General features: G+C 39.9%; 1 protein-coding gene and 1 pseudogene across 1 annotated transcript; both read left to right on the top strand.

The window, feature by feature from the left end:
* The first annotated feature begins 4,413 nt into the window (after window positions 1–4,413).
* LOC143859050 (gibberellin 3-beta-dioxygenase 2 pseudogene) lies at window positions 4,414–5,064 on the top strand (annotated as a pseudogene).
* A 5,238-nt stretch (window positions 5,065–10,302) lies between these two features.
* On the top strand, window positions 10,303–12,673 carry LOC143859712 (gibberellin 3-beta-dioxygenase 1-like). The gene is made up of 2 exons (XM_077370364.1): window positions 10,303–10,775; window positions 11,763–12,673. Exons 1-2 carry the CDS (start codon window positions 10,303–10,305, stop codon window positions 12,385–12,387), a joined length of 1,098 nt encoding a protein of 365 aa, XP_077226479.1. The 3' UTR covers window positions 12,388–12,673.
* Window positions 12,674–16,805: the final 4,132 nt, after the last annotated feature.

The following is a 16,805-nucleotide window of genomic DNA, read 5'->3' as shown; positions in this document are numbered from 1 at the left end:
GAAAAAACAAAGGCTCCAATCGCTCCTCGTGACATAAGTGCAAAGTGCGCCTAAAAAAACGCCATTATGCGCCCTATGGCCCATTGCCCATGCAGCGCGCGCGTGCGAACGGTGCGTTGCATCGTCCCGCGGGTCCAACCATGGGTTTAACCTAATGTGCAATGAAACAAGTATTAGAGAAGTGTAGTGCTTTATAAGCCCTTCTCTTTTCTTTCTCTCATTCGGTGCAGGACTATCTTTTCAACTACACTTCTACATCATTTTGTAAAGCAAATCTTTCCAAGAAAATATTTTCTTTTTCCCAAACGCTTTTGATAAAACATTTTCCAAAACACTAAAACATGAAAAATACATGATTTTGAAAAAACCAAAATCACTAACAGGTAGTAAAGAGAGACCCAAATCTGGGTTTCAATAGAGAAAGAGTGGAAAAGATAAATAAAAGGCCTGCGATTCTGGCCCCAACGAATCAATAGACACCATGCTTCTTGAAATTTCCCACTTATAATCGTGGAACCGGACAAGAGAGATACATCTGTGATTCAACAAAAAAAACAGAGTATCAGGAGGGAGAGAGAGAGAGAGAGAGAGAGAGAGAGAGAGAGAGAGAGAGAGAGAGGAGGGAGGGAGGGAGATGCATATATATTTCTTGCTTTAGATTTCTAGGGCATAGATTGCCGTTGATTTACAGAGAGAAGAAGAGTGAGGAGACGAAAGAGGTACAATAGAGGTAACTTTCTCGGGAAGAAAAAACTAACTATAGAGAGCAAATCGAGTCGAGATTTGGCGCAACGTTTTTCGCTTTGGCGCAACTTTTTTCGCTTGTTTCCGGGAATCAAAATACCAACCCCTTGAGGTGGGTATCAAAATGAGCCGAAAATTCTCTCATTTATTCCGACGGGAATAAAAAATCGATTCCCATTCCATTTGTAAAATTCAACCAACACATGAATCACCTAGATCGGGATCAAATACCTATACTGATACCTGATTCCAACGATCCAAACACAGCCTTTAGGATTTAGCCCCTGGCAAGCCCTAGATGGCCATAAGAGAAAACCTCTCTCTCTCTCTCTTCACTTTTCACATTTTTTTTTCTCACAGTCAAACCGGAAGTCACGACTCTCTTTTAAGGGACTTGCATGAGTGGGGTGGGGCCTTCATGGGGATGGACCCACAACAAAAAATCCTCCCTCAGGGGAGCCCTAGACAGGCTTGATCAAGGCTAGATGGATCAAGTGGCTAAGATAATTCAATCAAAGTGGCATTTGGCTACCCATATGATTTCCCTTGATCAATAGACCTGATTACATAAATAAGGTACACGCATGGTTTTAAATTTCGGTTTCGGTACCAATTTCGTTCTAGGCTGAAATCCGGTAATCATAAAAACAAATATTATTTAATTATGTAGCAAATTTCGGCCAAAATTTCTTAATATTTCTATATTTAAAAAAAAATCAATTTCTAAAATTTAGGCCGAAATGTCCGAAATTCCGTAAAATATTATATTTTGGATTTCGCCAAATTTCGGTTTCGGTCTCAACCGAAATCCAAAATTTAAAACCATGGGTACAAGCATGGTTTTAAATTTCGGTTTCGATGCCAATTTCGGTCTCAGCCGAAGTCTAGTAAAATTATTATTTAATTATTACCAAATTTGGTAATTTCGGCCGAAATTTAAAAAAAAAATCAATTTCTCAAAATTTCAGATTTCGGCAGGAATTTAAAATTTTGGGTACAAGCAGGGCTCAACAAGTATCTTTTAGGAAGGAGCATGCAAGTGACTTTCTTTCTTGGTCCATCTTGGTCCTATGCCAAACGAACATCTCATGATTAAAATAAAGGGCACAAAATCAACAATTTATATTTTCTTGGCAAAATAATAAATGAGGCTTGTTGGATTAAGGGTCTAAGATCATCCAATCAAAGTGTTTTTAAAAATGTGTTTATTCAGACTTAAGTTTAATTTGCTGTTCAGATCAACAGATTGATCATGTACACGAGGCAAAAGTGGAGCCCAATATGTCGTTTTTAGAAGGAGCCTAGTAGGTTCTTATCAAGGTTTTAAATTTCATCCGAAATCCAAACTTTCGAACCGAAATTTCGGATTTCGGTCAAGACTGAAACCGAAATTGGTGAAGCGTACCAAATTTCTGTCGAAATTTCCAAAATGAAATTTCGGCAAAATTTGGAAAAACATATTAATTTTTTATTCCTTTCCCAAATTTCAGCAGAAATTAAAAATATTATTATTTTAGGGCGCTGATATCCCCCCCCCCCCTTCCTCTGACGGCTGGCTAACGTTAAACGTTAGGATTTAACGTATATGTCACTTTCCCACCGTTTGACCGGTCTCTCTCTCTCTCTCTCTCTCTCTCTCTCTCTCTTTCCACACACACACAACAGGAACAGTTGGTGGGCCCAACAGAAATCGTTGGTGGAATGGTGGGCCCATCTTTGAACAACGTAGGCCCTGCCCATACCACACCATAGGATAATCCAAACCGTCCATTTGATGGGCCATAAACGTAAATAGGTTGCGTCCCAAAATATCATTTCCATAGGCTGATCCTAGCACTCCGATCTAAATAGAAACTACATCTTATGCAACCTCTATAGATTGTAGGGTTGTGATCATCCTATGGAAATGATTTTTGGGGCACAACCTATTTACATTATGGCCCATCCAATGAATGGTTTGGATCATTCTATGGAGTTGGTCGTAAAGTAACATTAAGGCCCGTCCACAACATAGGACGATCCAAGCTGTCCATGGTTTGGATTATCCTATGGAGTTGGTCGTACAGTACCATTAAGGCCCAATCGTAGGCCCCACCGATATTTTTTCAAATTGAAGCATACCGTCCACAACATAGGATGATTCAAGCCGTCCATGGTTTGGATCATCCTATGGTGTGGTTTGTACAGTAACATTAAGGCCCAATTTAGGCCCCACCTATATTTTTGAAAATGAAGTGTACCGTCCAGACCATAGGATGATCCGAGCCGTCCATTTGTTGGGCCACAATGTAAATAGGTTGTGCCCCAAAAATCATTTCCGTAGGATGATCACAAGCCTACAATCTATAGAGGTTGCATAAGATGTAGTTTCTATTTAGATCGGAGGGTTAGGATTAGCCAATGAAAATAATATTTTGGGACACAACCTATTTACATTTATGGCCTATCAAATGGACGGTTTGGATTATCCTATGGTGTGGTATGGGCGGGGCCAACGTTGTTCAAAGATGGACCCACCATTCCACCAACGGTTTCTGTTGGGCCCACCAACTGTTCCTGTTGTGTGTGTGTGGAGAGAGAGACCGGTCAAATGGTGGGAAAACGTTACAATATTGGATAACGCTTCTGACAGATTTTCAGAAGCGTTACAAGAATATTGCATTTACCTACAGGTGTACAGAAACGAGGAAAATCCATTTCTTTGTCACTATAAAAGCACACCCAACACAGGCCACAACGCCAAGAAGCCACTCTCATACCTTCCATATTTCCCTTTCCATTCTCAAATCATCATGTCTTCTCTCGTAGAGTCCGTGAAACCCATCCCCTTAGACCCCTACAACTCTCACATCAATTTGAGCTCGGCCCAAATATGTCCCTGATTCTCACACCTGGCCCACCCTTAAGTACTACCAATCCACTGAATCAACGACCTTCAAATCTGTGCCTGTTATCGATCTAGACGATCCTAACGTTTTCAAATCCCTTGGAAATGCATGCGAGGAATGGGGTATGTTCCATGTCACAAACCACGGGGTCCCCATCAGCCTTCTGGAGGCTATAGATTACCAAGGTGGGCGCCTTTTCTCGCTCCCATTAGAAGAGAAGCTAAAGGTTGCTCAAGGGCTATGGCCTCAAGCATATCTTTTGCTTCTTCGCTAAGCTCTTGTGCTATGAAGGCTTCACCATCGTGGGTTCTCCCATGGAACATGCTCGCCAACTTTGGCCTCAAAACTACATGCAATTTTGGTAAACGCGAGTTACTTTTACTTACCCAAATATATATATATAGAAGAAATTATATAATGCGGGTAGAGACAAAACCTGCTGCCTTGGTTTTTTAACCAAGGAAAAGCCAACAAAAGAGCTTTCTCTTGGATTAAGATCCAAGGGAGAGATGGTTTTCCCTAACAGAGGAATTAAATAGATAAGACAAAATTGTTGAAAAGTGACACAGTGTGGCTGTTCTCTCTTGCAAAAGTTAGCAGCCGAATGGCTTTCCCTAACAGTCCATATTAAATCCCATCTTTGGAAAAAGGTAGGCCAGATTCATTCTTATTGGACGAGATTTAATTTGGTGTGACCTTAAGACAAATTTTTTGAAAAGTGACAGTGTGTGGATCATCCTAACATATGGTCCATTGAAAATTGACCCTATCATTCTGACCCATGCATATTTTGCATGAATGCAGCGATGTAATTGAAGAATACGAGAAGAAGATGGAGAAACTGGCTGAGAAGCTCATGGGTCTCTTGCTTAAATACTTGGGAATTAACAAGGAAGATGTGAAATGGTTGGAACCAGCAGGAGGAGAGTCCAAAACTGGGTCCTCGGCCGCTCTTCAAATGAACTATTACCCCAAGTGTCCGGACCCAAACCGGGCCATGGGCCTAGGCCAACACACGGACTCATGCATGTTCACCATCCTTCATCAAAGCAATACCACAGGACTCCAACTCCTTCGGCCCGAAGATCCGGACTGGGTCCCAGTTCCCCCACTTCCCGGTGCTCTCCTCATCAACGTTGGGGACCTCCTTCACATCCTCTCAAATGGCAGATTCCAGAGTTCAGTTCACCGGACGGTCGTGAACCACACCCGAGCCCGGTTCTCCATGGCTTATCTTTGGGGCCCACCCGAGGATGTTGAAATCTCGCCCTTTCCGAAGCTCGTGGGCCCTGAACACCCTCTGTTATATGGTGCTGTGTCATGGAATGAGTACCTCCGAATCAAGGAGAATAATTTCGACAATGGGCTTGCTGCCATTCGCATTAACGTTGATGATCAAAACATTGGCCATGATCAACCTCTAACCAACTAGAGTTGGGAAGAGCACAAGCAGTTTGTAATAAGAAGATGTTTTACAGCCTACCAGTTTATAATTAATAAATGAAGAATAACTGCTTTAAAATCTTTTGTCTCTCTTTCTAATATATAAATGGTAACTTCTGGGACTTGTGTGTTACTGTACATTGCTTGGGTGAGGGTGGAAGGAAAAGTGTGAGAAATTTGGTTAGTTCACATGAGCACACGAGGTCCGAGCAGATCTGTTATATCAAGTCATGTACATGCACAGGCTAGTGTTTTGTTCTAGTCCTGTTTACTTGGGTTAATTCTTACCACATCTAGCTACACTTGGGATACGGATAGAATCAAATCCCAGAGTCAGTTACCTATGTGGTAACTCGCCAAGTGTAGGGTGAATTGAGAGCAGACTGCTCATGTCTTTGGTAGCAAATACGTCTAATAATGTCAGGCCCCGAACCAAGACCACGGCTTCCCCGCACCTGCAAGGTTCCTCATGGCGTACAAGAGGTTCGATATCACATTTGATTTTACCATTAACAAGAATAAAACCAGGCATATTATAAATAATGTGCTAAGTCTGTACATCAATAAAAATAAGGATAACTATCAGTCTCACTACTATCCCAAAATAAAACAATAACATAAAACTCCATCAACATTGTCTCGAATAAATACTCACTCTAAGCAACGTAAAATCGAAATAATCTAAGTCTCGAAAGGTTCCCCTCCCGTTGTGCACCTTAGTGAGAGTCAATTCTCAGGATCTGAAAAGTATAAACTACTGGTGAGCGAAGCGAACGCTCGGTAAAGTAATAAAGTACTACTATTATCTTCTATGTGAATTCATTTTTATCTCTTAGTTCTTTACGTTTATTGTTCTTGTTTAATAATAATTGCAAATTATTTTAATAGAACAAAAGTTTTAACTAGGCCCAATTCACCCCCTCTTGGGTTATCTACCTGAGCTAAAAGCTTGGGTAAGCTCTAAACCCTTTTCATTAATTAATTTAAACTATTATTCTTTATTTGCTTATTATTTGTTAAATCTTACTTTATCTTATTCACTTAATCAAAGCTTAACCATTCATCATTTTCTTCGCATTTCATTTATTTTACCATCCATACTTAAATCTCAAGTAAATTTTCATATTTAGCATTTATTCAAAGCCTATTTGACTATCACATTTATTTCCTTTGTTTATTAATTAATCAACTGTGTTCATGTTTAGCTGCATCTTATTCTCTTCATTAGTCTTTGATTGAATCATAAATTTACTGTAAACACTCACCTGATGTAATTGTAATCATTATAAAAAAAATTATACTATTATCGCATTCACATTTATACGGCAAATGATTTGTTTTATAGTTTTTATTGTTTTCACATACAATGCTTTGATCTCCTAATAGACCCTTCATGAGACAGATGACGGTGACTAGTGAGCTTTTGAGGAGACCATTTTAGTAAAAGCTAATTTGGGACTTATCTTTTAACCGTATAATTAAAAAAAATACCGTAAAAAAACAAAAAAATACACTAAGATTATTAGGTTTTGGTTCGGAGGATAAAAAGAATTATCATCTCGTTTTTCACAACTCAAAGCATGGTCAGATATAAGAGATCCTAGTCTCACTCGATTCAAGATTCAAAATCATAACACAATTGAAAGCTCATAATATGCCTTATATATCCTCAATATAAAATTAGGAAACACTTGAACAAGATTCGAAGGGTCCCAACAAAGAATGAGACATTGACTTATTGGATCTCATGATTCTCATGGGTTTCCTTCCCAAGATCGTATAAACTAGGGGTGGTTATTCGGTTATAACCGAACCGAAATAACCGAAATTTGATAACCAAAATAATTTCGGTTATCAAATTTCGGTAACCGAAACTGAACTGAAAATTTTAAAAACCGAACCGAAATCAAACCGATTAAAAATTCGGTTAGAGTTACTGCCGCCGTTTACCGGGGCTTCCATTCAAAGCTTATCACACTTCTCCTTCCGACCTTCCAGCACCGGGCAGGTGTCAGACTCAAATTGGGAGAAAAAGAGGGAAAAAAGTAAATCCTGGTTTCGATCGGAGGGCTAGGATCATCCAATCGAAATGATTTTTTGAGCACAATAATTAAGTTGTGATCAATCAAATGGACGGTTTTGATCATCCTACGGAGTGCCCCTATAGCACTTTTTTTTTGAAAAAAATAATGGTTTTTATCATAATTTCGGTTAACCGATTTTTTTTAAGATAACCGAAACCGAAACCGAATAACCGAATTTCCAAAAAAAAAAAAAAAACTCGAAAATTAACCGAAAAGAAAAAAAACCGAACCGAACCAATTCGGCCGGTTCGGTTATTCGGTTTTAACCGAATAATGAACACCCCTAGTATCAACCCCACATAAAGAAAGAGAAACAAACAGGAACGCAAGTAATGAGTATTTTCTCTTTGTTGTCAAAGGAGAGAGAGAGAGAGAGAGTAGGGGAGATGGCATCACTATTCAAAAGTTAGTATCATTCGTCCAACTAATGCTTTTCTCCCTCTTACTATGCTTATCGAACATGAAACACGTCGGATGATGATCAGGGTCGTTCATCTTGGTGGCAAACAAAAGACCATCTAGAGATCTAGGGTTCGAGGGAAACTCAAGAAAACGTTGAAATTAGACAAATAAGACAAGCAAGATATTCAACACGTACATTATGTAAATACATCCGGACGAAGGCCCCCAAGAGGTTCCACTCCGTGGGAAAATTACGAAGTTCAAGACAACAAAAACATCTAGGGTCCGTTTGGGTGCAAGTGATATAAAGTAGAAGAAAGGAATACAGATTCCCATTTTTAAACTTTCCTTGTTCTCCTGTTTCTGAGGACTTACCGCCAACTAGGTCTAACAGAGGCTTATAGTAAATGACAACATATGAAACAAACAATTACCCAAAAAGCTCATGCTATTAGAGTTGGTGTTATCTAATCAATTATACTTCGACACAACCAAACAATGATAGGAAATAGAAAATGTGTCCTTTTTAATTTGATTTTCCCCCGGTGCATCCAAACTGGCTCATATGAACAAGACCTTGCATATATATGGAATCTAAACCTTAATCCATGCACAATATTTTCCGGGCGATGATATTTTCACTCCCAGGCATTACGCGCATGCTCCCCTTATAGCTTGATTTGATGTGAAAAGTGGGCAACTTTAATGCTTTCTGACGTCAAATCACGTTATAAGGGGAGTGTGGGCTTTTGACGCTATAAGGGGAGTGTGGGCATAATGCAGGGGGAGTGAAAATATCATCTCCTTATTTTCCCCAAAACTCAAACTGTGCATTTTCTTTTCTCATGATGACAATGTCTATATTGTGCTTTGGGGTTGTTGGGCTAAGTCCCCTCCCTTGATCTCTTCAATCCTGCATTGTAACATATGTATGTACATGGGGTAAAATGCGAGACATTAATATAAATATAATATAGTCCTATGTCGAACACTCGAACAGACAAGTTTGGCCATTCCATCAAATATGAGTTTTTTGAGGCACATTTTCAAGAGATTTGAATTATTGGTAACATTTTGTGAGGCAGCTTGATGAAGAGTATGGGATCTCCATTCCGCGCGAGTAGACTTGAGCGAATGATAGTAGTTTTCACATCCTAACCAAAAGAAAGTGATTAGCAATCCTCATTGTCTTTTATAATATATAAACACAAAAAGTGTTGAAGGCATGAAGGAACAACAGTACTGCCATATAGTGTACAAGAAAAGCTAACAAAAGGGTTAGGTTGATGATAGCCCACTCACGCAAGGTTGAAAAGGACACATATCCGAAAAACACGAAAGAATTTCCAAGATTTTCTTTTTTGCTGCCGACGAGAATATTCTTAATATTTTAGTCTCTTCCACCCTCCATTGCAACAATCGTTTTGCAGTCATGGGAGGTCTCGATGGCTAGAAAGAGGAGAGCTGAATGAATGAGGTCATTATAGTATAGTTTAATTTTCTATTATTTTTGTCCGTACTTGCACGTATTTTTCAAAGAGTATAGTGGGGCACACGTTATTTGAAGATCGGGACCATTCATCTACACACAGAAAGGGCATACAAACACGTAAAGGTGGTACGATGGAAGTACCACTACCCTTGATATTTGATCCCACAGCAGCTTCTCAGAAAGTGAGCTGCTGTTAGAACAAATATCAAGGATGGGATTATGAGTACATGTTTCTACGCCCTTTCCTTTCGTCATATGTATATATGGCCTCAAAAATCATCTCCAAAGGATGATCCTAAACCTTAGATCTATAGTGTTTATTTTAGGTGGACGCAACTAAGCACCCAATATCACCAATGGAGGCTCCGACTAAGGGCACATCAGCGGTGCCGACAAGACAAAAATAGGAAAAAAAAAGATAGGAAAAAGAAAAACATAACTGCTATTCATTGGAATAAATGTAAGAAAACATGAGATAAAGCACCAGCACTAAACGCACTTTCTAAATTAGAAGATGACAAAAATACCCCTTATGCAATTGAGCATGGGTACCAAAAGAATCCATTTGACTTTTGTCCTTTAGGGTTAGAGGATTATAGTGATTGTAGTCTTGTAGTGCCTTATCATCATAGATTCTAGGGAAGTCTCACCATTTCCAAAGAGGGTAATTGAGGGGGACAAATGTGAGGCTTTTGTGGGCAATAAGGTCATTTTTCCAAATCAAGGAGGGGCTTTGTCTGCTTATGAGATATGGAAAGGGAAGGAGTTATTCCAAGAACATGATTTGGAAGTTCTTCTACTCAAGGACAAGACATGGGCACATGGGAAGGGTTGAGGGAGAGATCTTGCCATGGATGCTTGTTGAGATGCTCCTCACTAGTAACTGAAATATTAGCCTAGAGGACAAGAGGGTCCTTAATTTACCTTTTTTGTTCCTTCTCTTGTCCAACATTTCCCTTTCATTCCTTGTCTCCTCCTTTCTACACTACCCCCAACACCACTCAAAGACACCACTCCCTCCAAACACCCACCTCCACCAACTTTCTCATCACCTTCACCATTTTACCAGCTACTACTCTATATATTGTCACATACAATTCCTCCCTCTTCCTATCTTCTTTTCCATTCTCCTTCTCTCCCTAATATTACAGACAACTACTTCTTTCCCTTACCAACACACCACTTCCGACTTCCCATTTCTCACTCTCATCCTCTCTACTGTTCTTTCTATTTGGTTGCCCAATTCAGTATGCCTTCACTCTCAGAAGCCTTCAAAGGCCACCCTGTCTACCTCCATAACTCCCTTCTGGACTTCAACTCCACACGAGCAGTCCCTGACTCACACGCTTGGGCCCCGCTCAACGACTATCCGTCCGGTGACTCGTTGAACGTTGGAACGGTGCCCGTCATTGATCTCACCGATTGCCACGTTCTAAATCACGTGGGTCATGCATGTGAGACTTGGGGTGTGTTCCAAATCATCAACCATGGCATCCCCATGCGACTTCTCTACGAGGTTGAGTCCCAAAGCCGCCGCCTTTTCATGCTCCCAACCCAACAAAAGTTAAAGGCAGCACGAGAACCAGAAGGAATTGCTGGTTATGGTTTGGCTCGCATCTCTTCTTTTTTCTCCAAGCTTATGTGGTCCGAAGGCTTCACCATCGTTGGCTCTCCCGCTGAACATGCTCGCAAACTTTGGCCCCATGACTACCAGCAATTTGGGTAAATCAGCTCGTTTACACTTATAAAACACACATATTTGCACTCAAAGTCGATACCAATGTCTAGAAACTTGATTTACAGTTAGAGATAATTAATCGGTGCCACCAATATTTTATTTTTGGATATTATCCTATTGTGGAGGAATCTATTGTCGCCTGCCCTTTTAATTTTATTATTATTATTATATTTTAATTACTCCTCCCATACCATCATTTTCAAATCTGTTCACCGCTTAGCCGATTTCTCCAACAAGATCAACTCAGTCATGGTTAGTGCTCATTTATAAAACAAGAAAATCCATGATCGGAGTAAATGAGAAGTCGAGTTGTGAGTTGATTAATTGAATCCGAGTCTAAATCCATGATCGGAGTAAATGAGAAGTCAAGTTGTGAGTTAATTAATTAAGTCCGAGTCTGGGTTTCGAGTTTCTAAACATTAGCCGAAGTAAGTTTTGTTATTATTACATAGATGATTAAAACTTGCAAAAATTGTGATGGATGAGATGAAATGCTTAATGGTTTTCTTCCAATTAGAAAACTGATTACAGTGGCCGGACGCCTTTTCCTTCTTCAGGAATTTTCTCTATTGGTTTTCTTTTCTCTGTTTTTCATAGTAGTTGAGAGAGGAAAACGTTGTTCTTATAGTTTAGTCCTTGCACCCATCCGAGAATGTTATGAACCAATGTATGTTAGAAATATAAGCTTATATTTCCAACAGCCCCCCTTAAGCTAGACAACTACCATGCCGAGTTTCATCTTCATCTCGATGAATTTATCAAACTTCAATGCCTTTGGTACTTCCTTCAACTCGTATAATATATGCTTTCTTCAATCGAAACGCTTTGTGTTCTTCACTAGTTGGTTTCATTCCAACAATGTATTTCTATATACAACAGAATTGTTTTGCCGAAAAAAAAAAAGATTATGAAAAAAACTGCACAAAGTTAGAAATATTTACTTACTAAAACTTTCCATGCATTGCATGCAGTGATATAATGGAAGAATATGAGAAGGAGATGAAGAAGGTGGCTCGGAGGCTAATGTGCATGTTGCTTGCCTACTTAGGCATAACAAAGGAGGAGGTGAAGTGGGCCGGGTCGAAATTGGAATTCAAAAATATGTCTGCAGCGTTACAGTTGAACTCATACCCAGCCTGCCCGGACCCTAAACGGGCCATGGGCCTCGCCGAGCACACTGATTCACCCCTCCTAACCATTCTCTACCAAAGCAATATAAGTGGGCTCCAAGTCCTTAGAGATGGGTGGGTGACAGTTCCCCCTTTGCCAGGGGCACTGGTCGTCAATGTTGGTGACCTCCTCCATGTCCTCTCCAATGGAAGATTCCGGAGTGCCCTTCACCGGGCAGTTGTCAATCACACCCACCACCGCCTTTCCGTCGCGTACCTTTGGGGCCCACCAGCCCACATTAGACTTTCACCCTTCTCGAAACTAGTTACCGCCGATCGCCCCCCTTTATACCGCTCTGTGACATGGAACGAGTACCTCGGCATCAAGGCAAAATGTTTCAACATGGCACTCTCTTCCATTCTCCTCCACCCACCATTAAAACAGCAATTCGAGATAGATGATCATAACACTAAGTGTGAGGGCTAGGTTCTTCTCTCTTTCTCTCATGCCAAGTTATTAAGAGGTTTCTTTTTTTAACCTGAAAGGAATGAGGCCCCAGGGAGGACCTCCAAAATTTTATATGTTATAGGGGACATACAAGCAAAGGACAAGCCTCCTAGTCACAATGCAAAAAAAGGGGAATTAAACCTAGCAAAGAGCGAAAGATGACCACAATGAGAGGAAGCTAAGGACCATTGGGGAGATGTAGAAGCCCTTCTTGCAGCACCATGTATATTTCACAAATCATGGCAGAAAGTTGGATTTAATATTCTCCCTGACCTGGTTTTTACCCTAATTTTCTGTTTTTCCTTGGTGCTTCAGGTGCTTCTAGGTTGCATGTACTTATTTAATAAGGAATGTTTAACTTTAGTATCTTGTGTATTCTCTCTCTACTCAAAATCATTTTTGGGAAATTAGTGGAGTATACGTCTCTCTATCTTCTATACACTGAGACATGTGATATTTTAGATGATTGTGCGTAGAAAAGATTAGGGGAATTTGGTTATAGTTCCTACAAACAAAGGCCCAAGCAGATAAATTATATCAAATCAAGTACGTGCATGCAAACAAAGAGTCGCTGTTCTCATCTTGTCTTTACATATAAAAAAAATCAGAGGATTCTGCTACGAGACAGGAAAATCTACATCTTATTGCCCCGGATATGAAGGATCCTCCCATGCAAAACGACAAACATAGAGATAAAACCGGTTAAATCTCTGAGGTTACAAACAAAATTAACCCATCTTCAAAGACTGCACAATTTCCCATCGCTTTAACAGAAACTGATACCTTTCTCTTTTGTGAACATAACACTCATGGCCCATTTATGGTCTCTGCTACCAAAAAACAAGTCCTTTCGGTACTCAGCATGCCCTTGTGGATTGGAGATGGGTTTGTAGGGTTGTCTCATAGGGAGCCCACGTGTGCTTCATGTTCCACCACTGAGTCTCCCAATAGGGAAGCAGCGATTTTACGTCCTAACTTAGTCTTATTTTTATTTTGTCTCTATCTCTCTTTCACGCCAATTATGGGGGCATGGCACTTTATGTCACAAAAGGTTACATGTTGTTTGTAGTGATGGTAGAAGTTAGGGTTAAGGAAACCAAACCAGAAATTGGCCCATGCCAGATCATTAATTGCTGCTAATCTTGAGTACAATGGTGATAGAACTAATTCAGTATCAGAATCACGTGGATGCACATGCATTTGTGTACCTGCTTGTTTGTTATGTCAAGGTAGAAGGTGGAAGGTTGTAAAATATGTAGATTTCTTCAGACTGTTGATGGACCTCTCTGCCTCCACCCTCCCACCCACCTACATTTCAGATTCGATTTGTAACTGTAAGAAATCCAAAAGGATGAGAAAATTCATGCTCGTGTATAGAGAAAATAGGAAGAGAGCCATGAAATGAATTGAGTCATGTTGGATATGTATTGCTACCATGTGATATCAATTTATTAGACACTACAGGTTAAAAAAGTTCCTGAAAAATGGTATGACATAATTCAATTTGTGATGATCATAAGTGGAAAGTTCATATTCTTCAGTCATTGATAGACAGTTTGTTGGACAATACTCGATTCCGAAATCCATACTATAATTAGGCAACCGTTTCTTTCTAATATCTGTTTCCAATCTCCAACATGACGCTTTTATTGCTCTCCCACAACCCCGTTTTCACGGTTTAGGCTGCTCCCATTTCGCTCGCTGCTACTACGGGAATTGCTTTTGCTTTCTTTTCCTCTGGTTGGAATAATCACATTAATAGTTGCATTGATAGTTATCTTCATCCTGAAATCAGTATTGAGAGTTATATTTCTAGTACTGTGACAGTCACATTTCTAGTTTCAATTGTAATGAAAGTGTAAGTGTTAGTGACAATGGGAGTTCAAGTATAAGAACTAGCGGTAATGGCAGCGATTTCAATATAAGAGGTTCTGAATGAGCCCCTCTGCATATATGTATATGTGTACATATAGTATATACATATGTACATGCACTAAACTCAGAGTGACTAGTGACTAATTCATGAATTGAAGAAAATGGGCCCTTTTAACTCAGTGGTACTAGAGTAATACCATGGTAAGGCATTGCTTCAGTTTGGATGATGTCCAAAGCATTCGTACACTTTTTCGTGGTCCCTGTCCACCGTGTATACCTCCTCTTAGTGGGAAATGCTAGGGGAAATTGTTGAGTAGCCTACGTCCCCTCGAATGATGAATCCCCTTAAAGGAATACCTTGGAACTCATAAGGGATTTACTTGTCTATGTATCGTTCCATTCGATCTTTTAGGTCCATACTTCACCTCGACAGTTATGCTATGATGTCCCTTGAAGCATATATGCAATGGATAGATTCCTGAAAATAGGAAAGTGCTTGTTGGGGGTAAAATCCGGTATCCAATAGGAAGCCGACACATGGCACCAGGAGATTCAGGGGCATAAACATTCCAGAAACAATAGAAACCACAATCAGCCTTAGCGGGGTAAACTTAGAAACTGACATTCCAAGAAATGTTGTCTATAAAAGGGGGACTAACTTTGAGGTACATATCACAATCATTCCTCTGTCTCTCTAGCTTCCTCGCTCAATTTAACTCGTACTAGCTCAGTTAGTACGGTTGCCCTATCTTAGGCATTGGAGAGTCCCTCCTTTTATTGGAGTCCAACTCCGGTCATCTTTCTAATCTATTTTTGTGGTCGCAAGTCCTCTTCTAGGAGTCAGCTCAACACGGGACACTTCTGAGAACCAGTCCAGATTTCAACGGCAACATGGCTCTTATGGGGTTTTTTAAAAACCTATGTGATTATTAAAAGGCTTTTTCTTTACCTACGTCCAAATTAAGGGGAGGCTAAAGAGGAGACTAAGCAGGAGACAGGAGATGAAGAGAATCCTTGTTTCCTTTGGGTAGGAAGGGAGAAGAGCATTTTCTTCTTCTTTTTTCTTTTGTGGTGAGAAATAGAGAAATGATTTCTTTTTTCTTGGGTTGTTCTTATATATGGCCTTGGTTGAGAGGACAAGGGAAATGGTCATGGTCTATGGGTTTCATATTAATCCATTATATATGATCTTTGTATTTTCTTTTCTCATAGTAGGAGATTTTGATCTTGCCGATGGACATAGGCATTTTGCCTGGCTACTTAAAATCATGGTGTGTGCATCATGTGTTTTGTTTATTTTTATTATTATGTTTCTTTGTGCGCGATTGGATCAGATTTTATCGGTCATATTTCAACAACATAAGGACCGTGCACAAGAGATGTGCTACATGAAAGTCAAGCTCCAAATTAGCTTGCTTCTGGACCATCCTTCCTGGAAATTATTAGCCATAATTAGGGATGGCAAAGAAAAGACATGTTATCAATCTCCTATATATAAATCAATGGTATGGCGTGGGAAAACATGAGCTAACCATTTTCAGAGCTTTATCGACCAATCTCTTTCAAGGTCATTATAAACAATTGTCATATGGAGTGGGCTTATTCATTCATACAGTGAATTTTCTTGCTTTGGTCAAACAATGTAAAGATAAATTCTATTAAGGTTCGCCATTACCAATGTGAAAGATATAACTATGAAGCTTTACTATTCGTTGTCCTCAATTGCTCCTATTAATAATTTTCTTTTATTAAGCAGGCAAGTTTCAAAAGCGGGCAACCATTGGTCACTCTCTTTCTTTCATTCATTTGGAGTAATAATTGGAAAATAACACAAGAAGTACAAAATAACAAGCAGAAAGATAATACGAGTGCATTTTGTGGTTTGGCAATGGTGTCTAGGGCCACGTGCCAGACGATGAGAAATTCACTATGAGCAAGAACAAAAGATTGCAATAATTTTCCTTTGCTCTAAAGCCAGATCCAAACAAACAAAATTGTCGCCCATATATCAGACACTTACTCATCCCACGACCACACATATGTCTATAAGGATTACAATACCTTATATAACTTATGTCCCCTACTGGTCTCTCTCTCTTTCTCTCTCTCTACTGGTCCAACTAGGTTACAGCTAGAGAAATCACATGATTTCCATTTAAGTGTTCAAAACTCCTCCCTTTCCGTCTCTTAATCAAACAAGGAAACCTCAAGGCAAAGTCCACCCCAAGTCTAACCATGATGACTTTGTATCTCATTGAAAACAATGACATATAATCCCAACAATCTCCATCTTCGCTCATTTCCAAAAACTCTGAAGGTTTTTCATCGGCTTGTTTAGTATTACCACAGATATCTATTGGGCTTCAAAAGTACCAGCGAGGGGCGGAGCCAGGGATTTACACAGGGGGGCCGGACTAATTACACTTGCCTGCATTAGTGGTGGTGGTGGGGGGGGGGGGGAATGGGTGGTGGGCTAAGTATGGGCTAAGCCATGCACCATAAAAGGGATTTTGCAAGTCATT

Source organism: Tasmannia lanceolata, unplaced genomic scaffold (genome assembly GCF_043159265.1).
Source record: "Tasmannia lanceolata isolate RefF3 unplaced genomic scaffold, GAP_Taslan_0.1 ptg000003l, whole genome shotgun sequence".
Taxonomy (NCBI): Eukaryota; Viridiplantae; Streptophyta; class Magnoliopsida; order Canellales; family Winteraceae; genus Tasmannia; species Tasmannia lanceolata.
The sequence above is the reverse complement of the archived record's forward strand: the minus strand, read 5'-3'. Positions and strand labels throughout refer to the sequence as shown.